Source organism: Choristoneura fumiferana, chromosome 17 (genome assembly GCF_025370935.1).
Source record: "Choristoneura fumiferana chromosome 17, NRCan_CFum_1, whole genome shotgun sequence".
Taxonomy (NCBI): domain Eukaryota; kingdom Metazoa; phylum Arthropoda; class Insecta; order Lepidoptera; family Tortricidae; genus Choristoneura; species Choristoneura fumiferana.
Window position 1 is genome coordinate 316,310 of NC_133488.1, and position 24,940 is coordinate 341,249.

Sequence of the window (24,940 nt, forward strand, 5' to 3'; positions counted from 1 at the left end):
TCTGTCTATCTGCGAGTCTGTCAGTCTGTCTTTGGCGTCATAGCTCTCAAACGATTATGCGGGTCATCTGATGGTAAGTGATCACCGCTGCCCATGGACACCTATATTATTATTAGGACTGCGAGTGCGTTGCCGGCCTAAAAGGGGGGAAGGGGGGAGGGGAGTTGGGCCTCCGGATCTACCACTAACCGTACGAAACACAGTAGCAAAACTACTATTTCACGCCGGTATTCTGTGGGAGTGTGGTACCTGCCAGCAAGTGGCGTTTCTTAGATATTGAGCAATAAAGCGATAATGTCGGGAGATCTTCAACTTTTCTAAGTACGAGTAGGTTACGTTATTTTAGTTTTTGTTGCAATTAATAATCCCGTAAATGCAAGTCCCTATGATTGTCACGTTACGTTAGATTGGGGCTTTGCCGGAGCCGTTTTATCGAGAGCGGGTTCAAGTTCGAAGGCCCCAGCTGCGAGACTTAACCCAGACAATTACAGTTAAGTTATAGGCGAGAGCGGTATTTTATTTAACCGATTTCATCATCTTCATTATCATGCAAAGACGTCCACTGCCTCCAATCGCACCTTGAGAATGAGACTGTCACTAAACAAAATTTGTCATCTTTCAAAATGACACTGAAAGAATTTTAACCAAAATTTTAACGCATAAATAGTTTAATTTTGCAAGCTGACATATTTTGTTTAGTAACAGTCTTGTTTAGTGGTCGTCCTCTACCGCGGGTGTTAGCAAGGGGCCTCCACTCCAGGACTCTCCTCGCCCAACGACTGTGGTCCATTCTAGCAATATGTCCTGCCCATCTCCACTTTCTGCGTTCTATTTCTGTTATTACGTCATTCACTTTAGTCTTCTGTCTGATCAACTCGTTTTTCTTTCGGTCCAGCAGGTGTATTTCGAGCATTATTCGCTCCATTGCTCTTTGTGCGACATGGAGTTTCTCAGCAGACCTTTCTGTTAAGGTGGTGGTTTCCTTTAAAAAAAAAAAACAAAAAAATCAAAATCTTTTATTCAGTAAATAGGCCGCAATGGGCAACTTCTTAAACATTTTTTAAACTACCAGCGCTTTCGGAAAGACCATCATTGCCAAGAAGAATGCGCCGCAAGAAACTTGGCAGAAAGTCATTTTTTCAACATAAAATAATTACAAATAAAATATTTAAAAACTACACTATACAATTAAATAAAAGAAAATACAAAAAAATATATAATAATAATACAGGGATGTATGGGGTCCCTTAGTAACAAAACTAAACACTAACTATTATCAACGTTCAGTGGAAGTGTAGACTGCTTCCACCGTCATAAATTAAAAAAAAAAATAATAATAATTTAATTCTGAAATTTACATTTCAGGTCAAGTAACCATTAAGCTTTTGGATTCAGAAGGCAAGCTCACGTCTGCCGCCCCCAAAGTTAGTGAAGACGGGCAAGACACACTGATTGAATACCCTGGTCTTAAGATATTGCGGGATCTTTTTGGATTTAAAGACGGTGTTGTTAGCTGCAAAAGCTGCCCATGCTTGGCCAACTCTGCGTTCGACCTCCGCTACCTGATCCTCCATTCCGAGACACAAGGCACAATGTCCTACCACCTGCAAAATATTCATATACGTGCCCCTTTCATTTAATATGAGCGCGTCTCACGGTAGTTTCATATTCAAAAATACTGCTAAATGTTGTAATTCATATTACCGCGTTATGCTTTTGCCTTGTCAAGATTGCCTCAAAAAGCGACATTATCTCAATGTATAGGTAACAATTACACGTCGTCTGGAGGGTAAAGCCTTTGATACTTGGATAACGTACGCTGAAGGGTTATTTAAAAAAAAACAGCCATGTGCGCATCGACCAATAGACACAGAGTAATAAGAACATAATGACTATGACAAAAACCATCATTATGTTCTATTAACCTGTCCTCTCCCAGAGCCACAAATTTGTGCCCAAAATCCTTCGATCCTGTTATCCTGGGAGATGACAGATTAAAGTGATTTTTTTCAGGAACCCAAAAAAAAACGACGACCAGATGGCCTAGAGGTTAGAGAACCTGTCTACGAAGCTTGAGGTCCCGGGTTCGATTCCCGTGTCGGGGCAGATATTTGTATGTAAAATACGAATGTTTGTTCTCGGGTCTTGGGTGTTTACTATGTATTTAAGTATGTATCTATCTATATAATTATATTTATCCGTTGCTTAGTACCCATAACACAAGCTTTGCTAAGCTTACTTTGGGACTAGGTCAATTGGTGTGAATTGTCCCGTGATATTTATTTTTATTTAACTAATTAGCTGAAAATAAGAGGGGACACATGTCTCGACCACTCAAAAATTAAATTTTCACTTTTAACTTTAATCAGCACAGAAGGTAGCTTGGATGTAAAAACGATTTTGGAAAACCAGTATTATGTTTGAAATGCCTATCCACCATACCATCAACCATGAGCACATGCTCCTATACGTTGACGATTGTGCCACCTACATGAATCTGTTTTTTCTTTTCTATTTCCAAAGGTTGTCTGGTAGTGATCCCTCTGTACCAATAAAGCCACCCACTGATCACAGTATACATTTTTGTTTTACAACTATTGCTCCCTTGTTCAATGAAGATTTATTGTATTGTATTGTTCTGTACACAAAGTCAGAAAGCAAAATTATAGTACACTTTACACACACATACATGATTAAATTAGTAATTATAATGATCTGTACGATTTAGATCCGAATGCTTCTGTAATAACGTTGACCAATGATGGATCGTCACTGATACCAAAGCATCGTTAGTCAGATTGATGTCGCTCTAATGACGATTGTTTAGCGTCTAAGTCGTAATTGATGATGATGCCAGTAAAACTGTTATTTGATTAATCAGTATATTTTATTAAGAGGACATGTGTTCATTGGTTGAGTTAACTAAAGAATATGTTTTGGCAAGGAAAAAATATATATTAAGAATTATTGTTATTATGGATAATTAGACTAAGATAGAATTAATAGAACTAAACATTATGAGCGCTCCTGGGCATTGCAGTAGATTAGGTAAATGAATACCACAGAATTCGTAAATTTTCCAAAAGTTATAATATAATATATATATAGCAAATAATAATAATAATAATAATAATAATCATTTATTTCAAACAATCAGTTCATATTGTGTTAGTAGCAATAATCTTATTACCTACGTTAGTGTCATAAAATTTAAATTAAAATTAATACCAAGATCAAGTAATTAAAACATAATCAAGCAGAGAATTAAAAACAAATTGTCATATATATAAACATTTTTTTTTTCTATAAAGCAATATACTACTATATAAAGCAATATAAAATATCTAATGAATTAATAAAATATAGATAGATAAAATAATATTGACGAAAATTATAACCTAAATTTTATTGTACGCTTGCTTGCATACATATGCTAATAGGTACTGTGCTAAACTTATTTTAAGATCATATTACTGTATTCTTAAAAATAAATGTATGTTTCAGAATTAAATTATTATTATTATTATTTTAATTTATGACGGTGGAAGCATTCTACGCTTCCACTGAATCGTAAACACTAACTATGTGTTTAGTTTTGTAAGTAAGAGACCCTACCCTATACATCCTTGTATTATTATTATTATTATTTTTTGTAGTTTTTTTAATTGTATACTGTAGTTTTTAAGTATTTTATATGTACCTAATTATTTTATTTTGAAAAAATGACTGCCAAGTTTCTTGCGGCGCATTCTTCTTGGCAATGATGGTCTTTTCGAAAGCGCTGGTAGTTTAAAAAATGACGTGTAAAAGTGCCCATTGCGGCCTATTTACTGAATACATTTATTGAATTTAATTTTGAATATTTGGATTTTGAATTTGAATTTGAATTTCAGAAATCGCTCTCCGCACCACTGTCCGCTGGCTTTCAGTAGGCAGCTTTATCTTCGTAATTTTAACTCAATTACTTTAAAATTGTTCACATACCTAAGTCTAAAATGAACATAACATTCTTTAAGACCATATCTGTCTCAAATCCGATAAAAGAAAATCAGGTACGGTAAGAACTAATAGAACATCTGTCGCACAGGTTCTCGATAAAATAGCATTTCTCTAACTAAGTTATCCGAGACTAAAAATAATGGTAGAAACGACAAAGCTCTGCTGACACAACAGTGATTTTACATCATTATAATTATGTTGTGAAATAAGATTTATTTTTCTTAGTTGTCATTTATTTGTAGATTTGTCGGTTAATCTTGACATGAGATTAAAGCTGTTTCAGGTTTGCATTACAATTTTAGTGTTTTGAAATTAACATACGCGTATTTTAAAAATGTCTTTCTATTAAAATTTTGTAGTCTTGCCTGCCATCAAAAGGTTGACCTATCTACACAATTAGTTAATCACTTGACGCTAACTTCTATCGATACGAAATAAAAGAAATTCAATTAGTACATTCGCAGACCACTATCTCCCGACCTTTCAGGCAATAATTGTACTGCTGCGACAAAGTAATAGGCTGTGGAAATAAGTTTATGAAATAAATTCAATTACTTTTCTTCGTTGCCACACAGGTTGCTCCTGCTCTGTCACACCGTGCCTTTGTAGCAACCTTTAGCGCCATCTAGACTTCGATTGGAAAAACAGCTACATTTTACCACAGGGCGGACACGCCATACAAAATACGCGTTCTGGAATCTACATAGGCACAACGACGTCTGTACACGCGTCAATGTGTGCGTAAGACACACAGGGCTGACTATCGCAAAACCCTAGTACTATAGGGTATGTAGGTATGGCTTAAATGTGTAAATAAATGTAATCGTTAATCATATATTTTTATTTAAACCTCCTTAAAATGTGTCTGTCTATGTATTTAAGCATTATTATTTTACATTACAATAAATATATGACTACAAACTTGAACTAATTATTCGGTACCTAATTAGTTATTTCATGTCGTATTAATCGCGATACTTTTAGAAAGCATTATTATTAAGAAAAGGAAGTAGGCAGGGTAGGAACCTCAATTTCTCGCGCGCCCACTGACAAGTTGGCGCTTGCTCGCGGACTCACGGCCACCGAGCCGAGCAATGACCTGCCGGCGCGCGGATTTGACGGAAAATTATGTGACTTTGTACGAGCGACAAATTATTAGAATATGACTGATTTTCGGGTTTTTAGGAAATAAATACAAATAAATGTTTTATAAAAAATTAAAGTTTATTGGTTTAATCATTTGAGACCTTATTAATTAAAGATTACTTACACTAAAATATTTCCTTTTAAAGGATTTGTCTCTGAACATTCGATTGTTAAATCGTATGTAATATGTAATTATTGCTCCCGAACTTAGTGCCGTGCGACGGTGCGGCCGACATACATCGCGTTGCGCGCCCGACTGCTTTCCTACGGTTTTCCTACAATCTGCGCTTGAGGGGTGGGGTAACTCGAACCGGTGCGGGGCGGAGCGTGTCCATTCTGTATGCCAGTACTATTATATATTCTATGATTTTACACTAATTTTGTTTTTCAACTCAGACGCATAAATACTGTACGATTTCCAAGCTTCATCCTTCGTCCTTCAGTCCTCAGGCACATGTTTAAAGATAATATAATAGTTCTCGTATTTAGTAAAAAGCCTTTTTTTGTCGGTTATCTCGTCATTTTGGTGCTGAAGTGTAAAAGATAAGATTCTTTTGGGACTGGGCAGGGCAAGGAGAAAGGAATGGCCATGCGTTATTTGCGGTCTGGGATGTAAGAAAACTTTTGGTTATGATTTGTGAACAAAAAAAACCGGCCAAGAGCGTGTCGTACACGCCCAAAATAGGGTTCCGTAGCCATTAAGAAAAAATTGATTAATATTTCGTAATATTAAGGACATATTAAGGATTTCGTATTTTATACGGAATCTTCCAAGTTTAGGTATATTTTATACCTTAGGCTGCTATTTACTCATAAACTACTAATAATTCTCAAGCAAACTTAGCCGTTATAGTTTTTTTTTTGAAAGTTTGATATATTGACTACCATCCTGAATTTTTTCAAATTTTTCCAGGCACCAGTTTAGATTTTAGAGGGGAGGGGGGATGCTCGATTTTAATGAAAATTTGCACTTTAAAGTTGAATATTTCGCAAACAAATCGCTGAATCGAAAAATCGTCCTAGCAAACCCCAAATGGTTTTAAAAGACCTATCCAATAATACCTCACACTATAGGGTTGGATGAGAAAAAAATCACCCCCACTTTACGTCTGTGGGAGGTACCTACCCTAAAAAAATTGTTTTTGAATTTTTAATTGTACTATTTTGTCGACATAGTTTACTTATATATTCGTGCAAAGTTACAGCTTTCTAGCATTGATAGTCCCTGAGCAAAGCCGCGGACGGACAGACAGATATGGCGAAACTATAAGGGTTCCGTTTTTGCCATTTTGGCTCCGGAACCCTAAAAACGGAAAAAACCAGCAATCGATCATTCATAATCACGTCATTTGTATTTTCTTTCTTTCTTCTTTCTAATAATAATAATATTATTTTGCCCTATCCATGTTTTTAGCTCATAACCGTTTAAAGATATCCATGAAACTGCCACACAGCCATCCTCAGACATATCAAGCGCTCCAGAAACAAAAGACTTCTCAGGACTAGATAATGAAGGAGGTTTACGGCGTATCCCGTTACATGGAACGTTTCGAGATAAAAACTGAGTAAAACGATACAGAGAGCGGAAGAATGGTCGTAGTTAGAGGAAATATCAGCTGGCGAAAAAATAGAAAAACTGCGTTTAAAGTGAAATATTTTTAACCCCTGACGCAAAAAGAGGGGTGGTATAAGTTTGACCGCCATGTGTGTATGTGTATCTGTCTGTGACACCATAGCTCTTAAACGTGTGGACCGATTTGAATGCGTTTTTTTTTATTTGAAAGCAGGTTTTCTACAAATGGTACTTAGATAATTATGTTTTATCAAAATCGGTTCAACCGTATTTGAGATATTGAACTGTGAAGTGACAAAGTCGGGTATTTTCAACTTTTTGTCGGGGAATACGATAGGTAGTATTTTTTGTGATTGTCGCATAATGAGGGGTATTAAAATACGAATATGGGTTGTATTTAAGAAACAGTTTTATAATGCGTAAATATGTACAGTTACATACATTATTTTATCTTCACACATCATCATCATCATCAGCCGGAAGACGTCCACTGCTGAACAAAAGCCTCTTCCTTAGAACGCCACAATGAACAACAACTCGCCACTTGCGTCCACGAGTTGCCCGCAACTCTCACGATGTCGTCATATAATAATTATAAACGAAAAAAAGACAGATATTATTATGTAGAAAAACAACCACGTGTTAAAATAAATTTACATAAAGTTTTTTTTCGTAACAGCTACGGAACCCTATCCTGGGCGTTTCCGACACGCTCTTGACCGGTTTTTTGAAGTCGTTTTAAATGCTCTTTGTCAACCATCGTACATTAAACAACAAAAAGTTGGAAAACCCCCGACTATGTCATTTTAAAGTTCAATATCTCAAATACGGCTAAACGGATTTTGATGAAACGTATAAGGACCATTGCTAGAAAACTTGCTTACAAATAAACAAAACAGCATTCCATTCGGTCCACCCGTTTAAGAGCTACGGTGCCACAGACAGATACACAGACAGACAGACACACATAGCTGTCAAATTTGTAACTCCCATCTTTTTGCGTCAGGGGTTAAAAATAATGTCTAATGATTTACGATTGCGAAGCCATAGGTAGCTTCTAGTACAGTCAGCAGCAGAAGTAGATGAGCGGTTACGGTGTTCAAAATGATCTACAAACGACTCTACTGCCAAGGTAATAAGAGAGTGTTTAGATCATTTTGAGCTATAATTCTGCTACTGTCTGTACAATAATATTTCTCTGAAATGAAACGTTGATATCACTGTTATAATCCACCAAAAGTTGTTGAGTGGTGTTTATCGTCGGAAAAGTTATCAACAAGTATAAATTAACGTGAACAGGAAAATAACAGAAGAAATAATAGGAAAACTTGAATGAGTGCGCACAAACATAAATGTAATTTTCAAACTACGGTAATTAGTTTTATGATGAACGGATCCTAAATAATAATCCGTACCTTACCCCCTGACTCTAATATTGTTATTTAATAGTGAATTAATTGAGTGGGACGATACGGTACGAACTTCGATTTTCGAATTTCGTAGTATCTTCAGAGGCCGTATTGTCTGATGCATTGACGTTTGCGATCGCATTGTTCATCTCTTTCTTCCCTCATCTTAGACCGTGTGACAGAAATAAGTGGTGAGAACTATTGTGATTCCAAGTGTGTTTGACAATAAGTCCTAAGTAGTTAACTTTCATGACTAGTTAACTTTTAGACGACCAGATGGCCTAGTGGTTAGAGAGCCTGACTACGAAGCTTGAGGTCCCGGGTTCGATTCCCGTGTCGGGGCAGATATTTGTATGAAAAATACGAATGTTTGTTCTCGGCTCTTGGGTGTTTACTATGTATTTAAGTATGTATCTATCTATATAATTATATTTATCCGTTGCTTAGTACCCATAACACAAGCTTTGCTAAGCTTACTTTGGGACTAGGTCAATTGGTGTGAATTGTCCCGTGATATTTATTTATTTATGACAAATTTCTTGGGAAAAAAAGAGTGTTGGTTTCTACGGCAGTTTTCGTCGATTGTATTGTAGCGACTATATTTATGAATCCCCGACGTAAAGATGGTTGTATGTTTGACGTGTCTGTCTGTGGCATCATAGCTCACAATCAAAGGATCGATTTTAAGATGTTTTTTTAAGCAAAAGCTATATCGGGATCTATGATTCATTAAATTATACAATACAATACAATACAATAACTCTTTATTGCACACCAATACAGTAAACAGTACAGAGAAAACAAGTATATACATAGAGATTTTCTAAGGTAAGCAATAGGCGGCCGCAATAGGCGGCCTTATCGCTTCAGAGAGAGTGAATTATATACATGGCCGGGGTTTATCTACATTTCTAAGTTATTTTTTTGCATTCTAACTAACATAATACAGGGTGACACCGGAGACGTAATCAGAAACTCCTTATTTGGGCTCGTTAATTGAGAGCTATTTAGGTACATGCACCAGTCCTTACACGAAACAAAAACATATTTTTTTTGTTTATATTTCCTTTAGTTAAATCACCAATGCAGTAAATCATGGTTTTAACAAACAAACGGCTTTTGTTTCGTGTAAATCAATTTATTCGACTGGATGGCAAACGAGCAAGTGGGTCTCCTGATGGTAAGAGATCACTACCGCCCATAAACATATGCAACACTTGGGTATTGCTGATGCGTTGCCAACCTTTAGGCCTATGATGGGATACCTTAAGTGCCAGTAATTTCACCGGCTGTCTTACTCTCCACGCCGAAACACAACAGTGCAAGCACTGCTGCTTTACGGCAGGATTAGCGAGCAAGATGGTTAGCAATCCGGGCGGACCTTGCACAAGGTCCACCTGCGTAAAAAAGTAGTTTCTGATTATTACGTCTCCGATGTCACCCTGTGTAGCTCAACTGTTTTTAATTTGCGACTGTACGTACACATAGCCTTCAAAAGTTAGGTATTGTTCAGGTTTTTTTTAATGAGTGAAGTTTCCTGTATCTCCGAAAAGGCTTGCGAAGATAAATGATGGTACGGTTTAAAAGTCAGTAAAATATGGAAAACAATAAATTACCTCCCGACACGGCTGTTTCATTAGATAATTCAAAAAAGGGGTTGCTTTTTGTTAAAACTTTTTTCATGTAACATTGTTCTTTGAGGGCGATAAAAGTTTTTATTAGTGTTTAAAGTTAAAAGGAGATGCATCCATCGAATGTCATTATTTTTATTAAAATATAGCTTATTCCGAAATGGATTAATGTTTCTTTTAGTTGTTATTCGCTACTTTGTCTGCAAAGATTTCACTTGTCGCACCCCTATTACAAAGTTATTTTGCTGTGTCTACTGAGTAATACAGTGACTTTCCGGCAGCTGCCCAGGCTTTTTTAAGGGAGGTTAAAGTAACGTATTCCTGTAACTTAAGCATGACATTAAAGTATTTATCGACAGTCATTTACACTTACTTTGCTCTACATTGCTGGTAATTATAATTTTGTTAGAAAGTTAACAAAGTCTGAACTTTAGTTACTGTAACCTTCCTTGAAAAATCCTGGCTGTCGGTATTACACTGTAAAAAGTAATTTCAAAAAGTGTGCCATCTACTTTGACTTTACTTTATGGCATAGGTAAAAAACTTAAGAAGATGACCTGTTGTTTGTAGTAGTAACGCATCCGTATCTAGATAAGTTGACATTAATATTTGAAAAATGACTAAAGTTCCATAATTTATGTGCACTACTATGTAGTAGTACACAGAATGTACATACAACAGGTCATCGTCATTTTTTTACCTATAGCCGTATAATTATACACCACCACCACTTTACAGCTTCGAGCTATTATATTTTTCTAATTTCTATTAAATCACTTTACTATCGTCAGTTGACTAATGTATTCAATTAGCTCCATAGTGTCACCAAAAACTATTACTGTAGACCTTATAAAGCTATTATAAGACTCAAAGCTACTATTTGCTCTATATTTATCGCCAAATTGTTTGTTGGGAAGCTATGTATGGCTTCGGAATTAGTCTGTAATGTATAATGACATTATTATTTTTGTGAACTAGTATAATTGATGAGGGATTTCGATTAAATATATCCATTAACATCTATGTAGGGACTATCAGCCAAATATGTGGTCTACCACCCTAAAGTTGATAATCGTTTGCATGCCATAAAACAAGCCAATAAATGTGTCTGTCAAGATTTGTAAGATCAATTTCCCAGAATCTTTATTTCCTAGTGGCAAAATTTCAACTTGAAAGTTCGACTTTAGCGACGTATTCATTTGATAGTAACTTGTTTAATAATTGATAGACCACTTATTTCGCTGATGGTACCTTACGGCACTAGAATGAAGACCAGGATATAAAATTTGAGAATTTCCAGGGTAATTTAATAAAATCTCGAAATTTATATTGTTACTATCGAATAGTTTACGCGTGCGAAGCCGCGGGTGAACTCCAGTACTCTATAAATAAATAAATATAAGTAATTACCACAACTGATAACGCTCAAGATATTCTCACAAGGGTTCTATTTGTAGATACGAGACCAAAAGAGCTTCAACCACTATTGTGAAGACATGCTATAATTTTTCAGGCCATAATTTATTATGATTTCTAAAGAGGGGAGAAGAATGAAAAACTCAAACCAGTAAAGGTGATTTAATTTTATTCCATCTACTTTGTATTCTACGATTATTTTACTGAAAGCAGAAATGTCGCCCTAAAAATGAGCAAATAATTTATAATTTTGTCGTATTTTTTACAAAATTTTCCCTGTCACGTTTTTATGTTTAACATTGAGTAAGAATTGTTTAAACGGATCAGTGTATACTAAAATACTTTTTACAAAACATCTATTTTTATTAAGATATTTACCTACCTACTTTGTCTAAATATACGGAGCGGCAATAGTAGATTGTTGCACCAAGCAGAAAGTTATTTATTATTGCACCGAGTGCCGATTTGGAGCCCGGGCGTCAGCGAGGGCTTTAAAAAACACGAGGGCAATACCAATTACTTAACGCCACCGCACTGCTCGCGCGACTTGCACTCTTGAGTCTTCATCACGTGATCACGTGAGTAATCCGGTTTATTTCACTACAGGTACAAATTTATTTATCTTCATGAGTCATCGTGTACTCGATAAAGAACAAATTATCACTAATAATAACGGCCTAATTTACTTTATAAGGCACAAATTGTTTATTGAATGAAGAATTTTAAAAATCGTTTAAATGATTCAGCATTATTTCGTCTAAAAAGCAGCCTACGTAGCAAATTAGTCATTGGTCTAAGACTTAGACTTAGACTCTAAGTAGCAAGTGGTCTAAGAAGCAACTGGTCTAAAATTCTTTGACTCAAACTCGACGGAGCTCTGCTTCGCGGAGCTCCTATTCTGCGTGGCTGAGGCACTTCGCGCTTTGACGCAACTCTAACCTAACCTAACCTACCTATGTTTTTTCAAGTTGGCGACAAAAACAGGTTAGGACCTGTTGTTTTTTAGACCACTTGCTACTTAGACCAGCTGCTTTTTAGACCACTTGCACATAGACCAGTTACTTTTTAGACCACTTGCTACTTAGACCAGCTACTTTTTAGACCAGCTGCTTTTTAGACCACTTGCTACTTAGACCAGTTGCTTTTTAGACCACTTGCTGCTTAGACCAGTTGCTTTTTAGACCACTTGCCACTTAAACCAGCTGCTTTTTTAGACGAAATGATACTAACCCTGGGTATGGGTTTGGGTATATGATGGGCCCATATTAACAAAGCTGGTGGCCCACGTTTAAGTATTAAGTACTACATCTGTTGAAAGAAGCTAGGACTCAGGAGGTCAATCAAGTATTTTTCTCATTTTGCATCATGGGTTTGCTCTCTCCGTTCTCTAGAGGCTCTTCTTTTTCCTCTTCAGGATCGTTCCAGTCAGCCAGTTCGGCGGTACCTAGGATAACGTAGATGAAGTTGCTGATGAGGTAAAATCCGGCTGCTACGAAGAAGACCTTCCTCCAAAGTAGTTCGCTGGACTGAAAAAAAAAATGAATTCAAAACTACCATGGTAGCCTACAGGCGCGGATGCAGCCCTCAAAAAAGGTTGTGATCACAGCCACCTGAAAATCGGTCAAGTGCGAGTCGGAGCGTGAACTCGCCCATGAATAATCATCACTCATGCATGAACGACTTGAATTTGACTATTTCCCTTTTTTCGTGCATCAAGACATTGGCCATCCAAGCATCTCGATAGACCGTGAAAGTGTGTCGTCACAAGTCTATTAGGGTTGTCGGCATGTCCATCGTGCTCATAACGGTGGATCCGCCCTTCTAGCCTAATGTTTGGATTTATTGTCTGTCAAGCAGAAGATCGTAGATTCAAATCCAGGCTCGCACCTCTTGAGTTTAAAAAAATTCATGAGCGAAAATGCATGAGCTTTACGGTGAAGAAAAACATCGTGAGGATACCTTCACAACCGGCAAAGCAATGTAATGATGTATGTGAAGTTCCCGATCTCCACTGGACCCGCACGGGAACTACAGCCCAAGCTGGCTTTTTCTGAGAAAAGGCCTTTGCCCTGCAGTGGGACGTATACAATACAGGACGAAACAAGATAAGACAAAACTTTGGTTAACTTAAGTCATATATTTTAATTTGACTTTGAGTGACCTTTCATCATCATCCCAGCCTATTTACGTCCCACTGCAGGGCACAGGCCTCCTCTCGGAGTGAGAGGGCTTGGGCAGTAGTTCCCACGCGGGCCCAGCGCGGATTGGGAACTTCACACACACCGTTGAATTCCTTCGCAGGTTTGTTGTGTAGGTTTCCTCACGATGTTTTCCTTCACTGTAAAGCTCGTAGTAAATTTCAAATGTAATTCCGCACATGAATTTCGAAAAACTCAAAGGTGCGAGCCGGGGTTTGAACCCACGATCCTCTGCTTGAGAGGCCATAGGTCAAACCACTCGGCCACCACGTCTCCAGTGACCTTTACTTAATTTTAATCAGTTCATACTTACGACGTCAGTGAGGATGAACCCGGCAACCAAGGGTGCTAGAGACCCGATGCTGTTGGAAGCGAAGTTACTGATGCTTATCATGGTACCGGCGAAGTTGGGGCTGATGTCGATGTGGTTGATCTGAGGAAACATTCCAAAATGTAAAGACCAGCCAAGTGCGAGCCGGACTCGCGTACGAATATATATTTTGTTTTATTCATTTCGTAGTATTTGTTACAGAAATACAACAACTGTGGAAATTTCAACTGTCTAGCTACCACGGTTTTTGAGATACAGCCTGGTGACAGACGGTCAATGCAGTCAAAATTCAAATTCAAATGATTTATTCAGTAAATAGGCCGCAATGGGCACTTTTACACGTAATTTTTTTTAAATTACCAGCGCTTTCGGAAAGACCATCATTGCCAAGAAGAATGCGCCGCAAGAAACTTGGCAGAAAGTCATTTTTTCATAATAATATAATTACAAATAAAATACTTAAAAACTATATTATACAATTAAAGAAAAAAAATACAAAAGATAATAATAATAAAAATACAGGGATGTATGGGGTCCCTTAGTTACAATACTAAACACTAACTATATCTAAACTATATCTACGTTCAGTGGAAGTGTAGAATGCTTCCACCGTCATAAATTTTAAAATAATAATAACAATAATTTAGTTCTGAAATATACATTTCAGGTCAAGTAACCATTAAGCTTTTGGATTTCGAAGGCAAGTTCACGTCTGCCGCCCCCAAAGTTAGCTCACTCTTAGTAATAGGGTCTTGTTTTTACCCTTTGGGTACGGAACCCAAAAAAAGAGAATTATGGCTGACTGTACATGCATTGTTGTTTAAACTACACATTCGTGGCAGGTTTCAAGTCGATACCAAATGTGATGACTAAGTGCTAGAGCGCTGTGTTTAAAAGAAACACTATAAACTATAATTCGTTATTTATTTTCCATTCTTTACATTGATCTTGAAATGATGCATTTATTTTTTAAATACTCTCTTTTACAATACACGATCTCTTTTAAGTTAACAAACACTTTCGGAAAGACCATCTTTGATAATAAGAAAGTGTCTCAAGAAATTTGGCAGAAGTAATTTGTTTGTATGTTCCCAACCGTAAATTGAACATAAAGTTCCCCTTAAAATGAAAATGTTAGTTGACCTGGACATTTTATACAAGTAAGAGAGAAAGAAAAAATATGTATCTACTACATATTCGATACATTGAAAAGTACATTAGAAGAAAAAAAACATAGTAATTATGAAGAAAGAAGCAGTGAGGAGTGAAAATAATCCCAACAGAACCTTGGCAAAAAGTCATCAACAAAAACATGTCTTAATTTATGTAAACGCTAATACAAAAAGTAAATAATTACAGCTTTAACGAACTTTCCATAGGCTGTAAATTGCCAACTTTGGATTCGCCATAACTTTGTAATCCTCGTCATACATTTTGTCGTCAGACAGACAACGTTATCTTTACACACTAGTGCATCATTTAAAAGGTTTCATAATAAAGGAGCCTTGATGTTTGAACTGGTTAAACTCGTGGGCTCGAGTGGCACGTGTGGCCCTTTAGCAAAGGGTCTTAAAAGGCAAAGGACCTTAAGAGGAGGGCATTTTTGTACCAATACCTATAGATAAATGACGTTATACTGAGGGACTAAATACTAAAATAACGAATAAATACGAAAAATCGAAGTTCGTCTCGTACTATCCCTCTTGCTCTTCTATTAAATGACATAAGCGTGAGCGGGACGGCAAGAATTACCTAATAACTTTTTTTATTTCTAGCAGGTACACCATATTACCTACAGTCGATTTCATAAACTGTGGTCTGATAGAACTCTTCTTAATATATAAGTTATGTGTGTACTCCAATAATTTTATTATTCGTGATAGACTTTTATATTCTTTAAAAACGAACAAATGTTTATTAGCTGTTTTTAAATAAAATAAAAGTCTATCACGAATAATTATTGGAGTAGACACATTAATTTATATATTAAAAAGAGTTCTATCAGACCACATTTTTTAATTTTCATTCAATTTTTATGGAATAATCGAGAAAAACTAACAAAAATGCAACGTTGCCAGCTCAGCAGGTATAAACGCTCTTCAAACTGTTCCCCTAAACAATTACTAAATCTGTAATTAATGTGCTTGTCTTCTAGACCATCGAATTTTTTAAACCCATGAATCTACCCAATTATAAGTTTGCCGAGTGCGTATGCCATCTCCTGTGATAGTTGTCACGGGTTCTTCACAAAAGCTCCAAAGATAGTGATATCCCTTCTTGTCACAGAGCTCAACGGAACCGTGAGTAATTCGGTTAGGGTTCCTCTATGTTAGTGAACCTTTTGTTTTCTGCATTTGGACAAGGAAATTGCGAACAATGTGCTGTAATTAATCACAGCTTTTCTAATGGTGGATTTAATTTCACTGTATGCCTGTCATAATACCAGGGGATGCGGATTCTTATCGCATCCGGTGAACCCGATTTTTTTAATAATGTTAAATAAAAATGGTTTTAAAAAGGGCAGATATTTCTTAAAGAACAGTTATTGAAAAGGCCATGTTGGCGTAGTGGTATGACCTAGTTTTTTCCGTTCTGTGGGTATGACCTATGTAATAGTCTCTCAAGCAAATATGAGATCAAATCCGTGATAGTCTGAGTTTTCGAAAATAATATTATGCAGACTGACATTTGAAGTTTACCACGAGCTTTACGGTGAAGAAAAAGATCTGAGGAAATTCTGGAATAAACATCTGTATACCGGGTGTGGCCTGTAGTATGAGCAAACAATTAAAACATAGATCATACTCGTCAAAATGAACAACATTCATTCAGATTTTATTTGTATGAAAAAAGGAAAATCTAAAGACTCCATTATTTTTTATAAGTCGCTGAACTAATTTTGTTCAGTTTGACGAGTACAATCTATGTTTTAATTATTTGCTCGTATTACAGGCCACACCCGGTTTATGTAGGAGCTTGTTCTTTAGCAGTTCTTAGCAGTATGAAGATAGTTTGGGACCCTGACAAAGATATAGGAGAGGTTTTAACCCGTGAACTGTATAGTTCCAGTGTACATGCGATGAACGAATTTTGGAAGATGGAATAGCAGGCGACAGCAAACATCATAAGACAATTTACTTAGTCCCCAAGTGAAGTTTTTACTACAGGTATTTTGCGGAGGTCCATATCAATGAATTGAAGCAATTACTTTTCTCAGCCGCGACCTTAATGACAGGTAAGTACGTTTGTGCAAAAAATGGGTGTTCAAAAGTTAAAATATTTTTGAACTTACATGGAATCCCAAATTCGCCGCGACCTTGAAACTGCAAGTAGCCACAAGGATCGACTCGACTATGTAAATATCTTTTTTCACGTAGGCCAAGGAAATGAGACCGATTGCTGCAGGGAAACAACCTGTAAACATAATTATTATCATGCGTACAACAAGCTTTCATTTATTTTCGTCGTTCACTCAGCTAAACGCATTCGCTGCCACCGACGCATATACGCGTTTTCGGAACTTCACCCAGTTCCGCTGTCATAATTATTCATACATCTTGAACGCACATGTGCGTCGGTGGCACCTGTGGAAGTCAGGTGGCAGTGAATGCGTTAAAGGCGAAGAAGAAGGGAGAATAAAATGAAAGATATCGTGAAGTTCTCAAACATTATTGTGGTCTTCATTCTCTATGCCGCTGGCTTCAGCATCTAAAGCCAGCGGTTGAGATTTTGAGATTTTATCGTAATTCCTTAGAAATATTGAGATTAAGTAGCCTATGTGACTGTTCGACATGTTTAACCATGTCAAACCAAAATTCGGTTCTGATTTCGGCCTGTTTTACCTCTTGCCACTTTAAGAGTCAGATAAAAGTAATGCCGTCTTTGTTTATTTGGACAAAACAAACAGATACCCGTCACTTAAAGTTAGTCGATAAGTGGTGAAACAGCCCCTGTATCGTATATTTACGGGCTGTTTCACCATCCATTGATTAGTGCTAACTGACGGTTAAATGTGATGCCGTCTCCGTCTATTCGAACAAAACAAATAGAGACGGCATCACATTTAACCGTCAGTTAACACTAATCAATGGATGGTGAAACATCCCCTAAGTTAAGATTAACGTGCTAATTACCCAAAGTTTGAGCCAGTTTCCTGGTATGGCTGACACTAAGGACCTTCTTGACGATCAGCATGTCAGTAAACCAACTGAAGAAGAAATTGGTTAGCCACATCATGAAGAATGGAAGCGCCGTTAAGAGACCGTTCTGAAATTAGATAATGTTTAAAAAAAATAGAGAACATGAATGAAATGAAACCGTGACGGCCTAAAGGTTGGAACTTTTATGTCCTCTCAAGTAGAGGATCGTAGGGTCAACGTTCTTCGAAATTTATATGCGAAATAGCATTTCAAAGTCAAAATCAGAAAATCTTCAGCCAATTTAGGGTATATCAAGCACTTAGGAATGTCAATAAAATCTAGCCACCGGTATTTGAAATGTACCAATAGCTTTAAATTACGGTGAAGGAAAATATCATGAGAGAAACTGTACAAAGTGTACTCAAACCTGCAAAATAAATCAATGGTGGTGGTTCCCAAACCACACACGGCCTGCTTGGAAACTACGACCCAAGGTTTCTTATTCTGACAATGAGAGAAAGATTATGCTATGAAGAGGAACGAATATAGGTCAAGATGATGATGATGATGTAACGGAAAGTACAACGTCACAAACAAAACGTTAATTTGTAAATTTAAATCTTCCCTCTTTTTGAAGTCTATTAATAAAGGTTCAAGCAACAAAAAAAACGAACAACTCTACAGTAACAGAAAACAATAACAACAAACAACTCACCGCCTTGATGTTGACTTTCATGACCTTATCCATAAAGGCAGGGACCTCAGTGTACAGAGTGAGCTGACCCCATGTCTGACCAATGTGGGCCAATATGATAGCCCACATGCCTTTGCAGGTTAAGAGTTTCTTCCAAGGAACTTTTAGGTGTTTCTGGAGAACATATTATTAAAACTTTAACTTGCATTTTTTGGAGTTTACTCCTTAAAAATTGATTTTAAGACCAGTACAAAAAATGAAATTTTGAAAACATAACATGCCAGCACCACGACTGAAATTCGAAGGTCACGGAAATATCCAAAATTGTTTTTGATCTGTAGCGACGACAACATCCTTATGCTTTAAAAAAACGAAACTAACGAGTTGGCTCAACATTGCTATTTCTTTTTTAACTTTTATTCTTGAAAGATGTATCAAAGAAAAAGTGGATTTATTTAGATTAAATATTTTACAGTGAATTTCTGCCGTGCAGTCAAGGAAACTGATTCAGAAACTAGGGTGGAACCTTTGTGCTACTTATTTCATGTTGACATCCCATACATTTTCCTAAGAAATCAGAGCTAAATTGTATATGAAAAGGTTTCACCCTGGTACGCGAATCACTTTCTTCGATTATACGTCGACGCTGACCCAAAATACATTATCGTCATGATGCATGCAACCGCATTGAGAGTTAATTAAAAGTAATCACTGTAATTTTTATTGTGAATCTTAAAAAAACTGTTTCCCTTAAAATAACTATAATAAAAAAAAAAAAAAATAATGTCAAATTATTATTTTAAATATAAACTGAAACGAATTAAATATTAAAACAAAATAAAATTAACCTAAACTTATAATATAACCACTAAGACCTAAACTACAACCTAAAAACCACCATTCCGCGTCGTACCCGGCTCTAAGGTGCCCATAATGCCAGCCGCATTTCCCCGCTGTATGGCCAGCGCCACCTGCTGAACCAGGTACGACCCGGAGCGGGGGTCGCAACCCCTGTCCCGTAATAAATAAATACCTTTTGTTGAGTTTGACCCAAAGCCTCTTCAATATACCGTCTTTCAGCTACAGAAATACTTCGATGCTTCGCTGGAGAATCCGCTCCAAGGAACCAGAGAACTGTTCCAGCGATACAGGCTAAGAGTCCGTAGAATCGAAAGATTCCCGGCCAGCCCAGAGAAGAAGCTGCTATGAAGCCAGTTATGGGCATGCCGAGGACCGTACCTAGAGCTTGTCCTAGAAAAATGTAAGAAATCTATTAAAAATTGGTTTGAGAAAATCAATTTTTAAATTCAAATCGTTTATTCTGTAAATAGGCCGCAATGAGCCTCTCTTCCACCTCAATCTTGTACACGTATTTTTTTGTGAACTATCAGCGCTTTCGGAAAGACTATCATTGCCAAGAAGAATGTGCCGCAAGAAACATGGTAGAAAGACTTTTTTTTCAAAATAAATTCACTTGAGCATGACAAGTTTTATTTCTTATTTATTTATTTAAATATGAATCACAGCATATCAGTAAAAACCAAAGCACTGTGAGGCTAATATACAAAATTATTTTTTTACAAGGAATTAATAAATAATTATAAGAAAAATTCAACATCAAAAAATACGTAAGGTTAAAAAAAGGTAATCAACTATTTAGGATTTTTATACTCTCATGCTACTTGACATGATCTTTATTGTTTTACCTGAATACGCAAACGCGGTGAGTCTTCCACGTTCTTCTAAAGGGGTCCATTTCCCAAATGCCGTGTGCATGCACGGTATAACACAAGCCTGAGTCAAGCCTTGCAGGATCCGGCATATCACGGCTGCTATCCAATTACCCTAAAAGAATTTGATAAACTAAGAAAATCTTGGATCGCTTGGAAAAAAGGTTTCTTAAAGGAGTTTGCTCCTTGTTTTCTGTATCGCTTTTTGGTGTACAATAAAAGGTTATTGTATTGTAATTGATAAACCAACGACCAACCACCACCAACGAATGAACGTTTAAACGATCGGCCGTCGTCATACAATACTATGTCACTATGGCATTCACTGCAAAAACATTTTACAGAGGGGGACACAATTCAGTTGATTTGATAATTACATTACTACATCTATAAATAAAGCTAATTTGACTAAATCTAAACATCTAAACCACACAAGAAAAACATCCAAAAACAAGTAAATTCTATACAAAATCTAAATTGCCGTGTGTTTAGATTTTTTGTGTAGAATTGTTTCTCATCCAACACAAGTCAGTATCCTTATACATACTAACAAAAACAAATAACAATCAGTTACTAACAGATGATACAGAATTTGTTGATAAAGTATTGAACTCTTACATAGTAAACGGCCCAAGGCATACAGAAGAATATGATCCCGTTAACAACTAACGCGCCAGTGAGAAGGTAGCGAGTGCCGAAGCGATGCGCGAGCGCACCGGCCGGCAACTGCAGCGTCATGTAGCCCCACGTGAACGCGGACAAAATGGCGTCTTGCTTTTTCTTGCTCCATGAGAATGATGGGTACTGGACAAGCAATAAAAAATACAAATAGATCCAAAGTTAACAAAATTAATACTATAGATACCTAAGCGCAATGAATAAACAACGTGGTCATACGAGGTAAAATTTTAAATGTGACACAAAATTAAGTGTTTCTAATTCAGATAATGCCCAGAAATGATACAGTGGATTCAGTAAATCAAATGTAAGTCAATAATAAGTCATTTAATTTGAGATGTCCATACATTAACTGCGAGATAACTTCAACATAATCCTATTTTTTTTCCGACTCGTTTCACTAAGGTACTGAGTTAATAATTTTCTTAGTCTATTTAAGAAATTATTGATGCAAATATAATTGCTGCTAAAGAATCAAATGGCATTGTATGAGTAACAATGCAGGTAATGATAAATTCTTAAACCCTAACCATAAAAACATTCCGTTATCTTATCAAATTGATCATGTTGTCAACTACTTTTTATTTAAATAAAACAGTTTGTTTAAATTAAAAGATAAGTTTGGAATAAGATCAGATGGTTAACAGCAGTCGTGCAGTTTCAACAAAAGAGATAAGTATCTAAAAAAAGGTATCACGGTGAGTAGAGTAATTAATACTTGGAGTACCGTTAAAATAATATAGTGTCATTCTTATAAATAATTGGATTAAAGAAAATCAAAATATTTACTTACGGGTTCATCAAATACAATGCCATTGAGGATGCTAACACTTCCCTCGCTGTCAATTTTGATAGTGTCGTTCTCATTAACAGCTGTAATGTTACTTTTGTCATGAAATCCATGCACCATAGCAACAAGTGATACTCCCACACAAGCTCTTATGCTGTAAGCTACAGTAAAACAGAAGAACAGTATGATGGTTTGTTGATGTCTGTATCCCCACCCTGGAACATGAAAGAAAAAAATTACTACCAAATTCAAATACTATCTAGTATCTGATCTAACACCGTAAGCTTCTATTCAAACCTCAATATTCTTCCGGTCGCCTTTAATTCCAATAATCCCATTGTAAAAAACATTTCCCTATGACGAAATAGGTTTGACTTATTTACAGCTCCTAAAATCAGAACACAGATTATGATCACATTTTTCTATTCAGTTTTTAATTTACGTACCTATTTTTTGCTGTCCTTCATCCAACACCATTTGAGCCACATTTTGTCCTTCTTGCTCACTGTTTTGTTCATCTAATTGAGCCATTCTGTCATTATTTTCTCTTCTCACCCCACAAAGTTAATTGCGTCTAGAGTTATAATTTGCTCACAATATGATAATGTTTCATAGCATCCGGAAAATCATTTAATATACACGATTTCTTATCAACAGCAAACACTACGACGAAACAGTAGTCATTGTATAATTTTCCCAGCAAATAACTTCACTGATTTCAATGATTACAATAATTTACGATTGAGGCATTACCTACATCGCATTTTATTTCATGTACACAAAAATGTTAATGTGTTTGTTAAAGGCGACGAATTAATAACATCAAAATATAGTTAAAAATATCCCATCATTTCAAGTCTAAATTCCAAATTTAATTTATGGTACCTCGACGACGGGTCCCTTGGCGGGGATGCCTCAACTGTTTTACAGGACCTACATTTCATTATAAACAAATTTTCAGACATTGGCCTTTCTTTAAACTTCACAAAATGCGATTTTTTTTTACCGGATCACCTTTCACAAGGTAAGAAAATTGAAATTTTAACAAACGTTAACGCAGTTCTTCCAAATATTTCCGTTCATTCAAGTTCATCTCTCACTCTTTTAGGCTCACCTATTTTCGACGAGTCAATCAACCCGGTCATTGACTGTAAATTAAATTTATTTAAGAACACATCTGACCTGCTTTTTAAAATAAACCCACATATAGCGCTCTTTATTATCCGTTTCTGTCTTTTCACTCCAAAATTTATGTATTTACTCCGCAGCTGCCCCTTATGGAAATTCCCCTCCATTTTATCATCCATCGACAATTCTCTTCAGTCTAATTATCCAAAATTCTAAATATTAATTTTGACAATATCGCATGGACCCAAGCGGTTCTCCCAATAAGATTTGGGGGGCTGCGTGTTCGCTCCTCGTCTAGTGTGGCATTACCGGCTTTCCTGTCCTCTGTTTATGGTTCGCTACCTCTCGTCAGTTCCATTTTAAATGTTTCACAGTTACTCGACGATGAGTTAGCGTACCTGAAGGAGGCCAGAGAAACTTGGTGTGTTTCATGTCCTGGAGCGAACATCCCAGTTCTTCGTCATATTCAGAAAGATTGGGACTCCCCTCGGCTGAAAGCAACCCATGCTTCTCTATTTGAAAATAGCCCGGACGTATCTGAACGTGCCCGTCTCCTAGCGGTATCAGCCCCGGAGTCAGGCCATTGGCTCAACGCCCTCCCTTCTCGTCAGTTAGGTACGGTTCTGGATCCAAGCACCTTGAGGATAGCAATATCCTTAAGGCTTGGTTGCAGAATTTGTATCTCCCACACTTGCACCTGTGGTAAGGACGTAGATGAGCTGGGACGTCATGGCCTCTCATGCCCCAAAAGCGCTGGTCGCTTATTCCGCCATGGCACCATTAATGACCTGGTCCGCCGCTCGCTTGCCACCGTCTCTGTGCCCGCAATCCTTGAACCCGTTGGCATGGCCAGAGACGATGGTAAGCGCCCCGACGGGGCTACTCTGGTGCCATGGAAGCTGGGTAAGGCTCTGGTGTGGGACGCAACGTGTGTCGACACTTTCGCGCAGTCCCACATTCAGGCAACCCACTCACAAGCCGGGGCTGCAGCTGACCAGGCCCAAGTTCTCAAGCGCCGCAAATACTCTTCTCTTTTAAAGGACTATGAGTTTGCGGCGCTCGCAGTGGAGACAATGGGTCCCTGGTCGGCTGACATGAAGGCCTTCATGGGAGCCATGTCGTCCCGGCTGATAGAGTCCTCAGGAGACCCCAGAGCTGGCGCTTACCTCTCCCAGCGAATTTCTCTAACTGTACAGAGAGGTAATGCCGCCAGTGTGTTGGGGTCTATGCCGCAGGAGGGCCTCCTAGATGGTGTTTTCTTTTTATAGTTAGGTATATTTATGTTGTTTTTTATTAATTTTGTTTCCTATCATATTATTGTATCTTGTGTTGTGTATAATCTTCTTTAATAAACAATGTAATTCACGTTAAAAATATACAAGAAACAATGTTAAAATTTGAATCGGTTGTTATATTTGCCGAAATTTCTTCTAGGAATGAACTAGAACCAATGACTTTACTATCAAATAACTGTTTTATTCTGCTTGGTTGTGGAGCAGCTAAAATAAATAATAATAAATGAATATCGCAAGTATCGACTGCATCAAATACCTTAACTCTATTATACCGCAGGTGTATACCTATCTTACGCAAACATATACAAATACTTTGTCTTCTTAATTAGGTATAGCAAGATTTCGATTCGACGATAAACATACTAAAAACGCCGTAATTTCCGGTCCACCTTAGACGAAATTGCGCAAACTTTTGTAACAAATTCTGTTTTGACATCTCTATATCTAACAAAAAAAAATTGTAGTTCCTTATTTAATGTAACCTTTGTTTAGTTCTTTCTTTTCTCACCTAGCTCATGTACATTACTACGTTGTGTAGCAAAAAATCAGGAATAGTGTAGTAAAATGTGATAATTAATGGGTCAAAGTACATTTACGTCTTCCATCTCCGGTCTTTAACCCATGTTTGTGTGAGGGCATCGGGAATCGCATTATTACCCATTATGATGGTGATCTTTGTTCTTGTTTCTCTACAATAATAAATGGTTCACGATCAATAGAGGTTTGATTTTCTTTTTTAAATTAATAGCTTACTGTCAAAAATATTCCAATTTTTTTTTATTC

At 36.9% G+C, this 24,940-nt stretch overlaps 1 protein-coding gene across 2 annotated transcripts; it reads right to left on the reverse strand.

The window, feature by feature from the left end:
- Window positions 1–11,195: 11,195 nt before the first annotated feature.
- On the reverse strand, window positions 11,196–22,494 carry LOC141436884 (putative inorganic phosphate cotransporter). 2 transcript variants are annotated; one of them, XM_074099982.1, is made up of 10 exons: window positions 22,181–22,494; window positions 21,738–21,949; window positions 20,885–21,070; window positions 20,243–20,381; window positions 19,570–19,787; window positions 18,558–18,710; window positions 17,837–17,969; window positions 16,996–17,117; window positions 13,686–13,805; window positions 11,196–12,700 (listed from the first exon to the last, which is right to left on the reverse strand). In XM_074099982.1, the coding sequence occupies exons 1-10, from the start codon at window positions 22,263–22,265 to the stop codon at window positions 12,515–12,517; spliced, it is 1,554 nt and encodes a 517-aa protein (XP_073956083.1). In that variant the 5' UTR covers window positions 22,266–22,494; the 3' UTR covers window positions 11,196–12,514. The 2 variants fall into 2 exon arrangements, with proteins under 2 accessions (XP_073956083.1, XP_073956084.1); XM_074099983.1 differs by lacking the exon at window positions 22,181–22,494 and adding an exon at window positions 22,032–22,149.
- Window positions 22,495–24,940: the final 2,446 nt, after the last annotated feature.

Excerpts from the sequence above, each read along its gene's own strand:
- LOC141436884 (XM_074099982.1), bottom strand. The coding sequence starts at position 22,265 with ATGGCTCAATTAGATGAACAAAACAGTGAGCAAGAAGGACAAAATGTG. Across the intron at positions 19,788-20,242 it reads CACCGCGTTTGCGTATTCAG|GACAAGCTCTAGGTACGGTC; the intron begins GTAAAACAATAA and ends ACATTTTTCTAG. Across the intron at positions 12,701-13,685 it reads GGTTCATCCTCACTGACGTC|TCCAGCGAACTACTTTGGAG; the intron begins GTAAGTATGAAC and ends TTTTTTTTTCAG.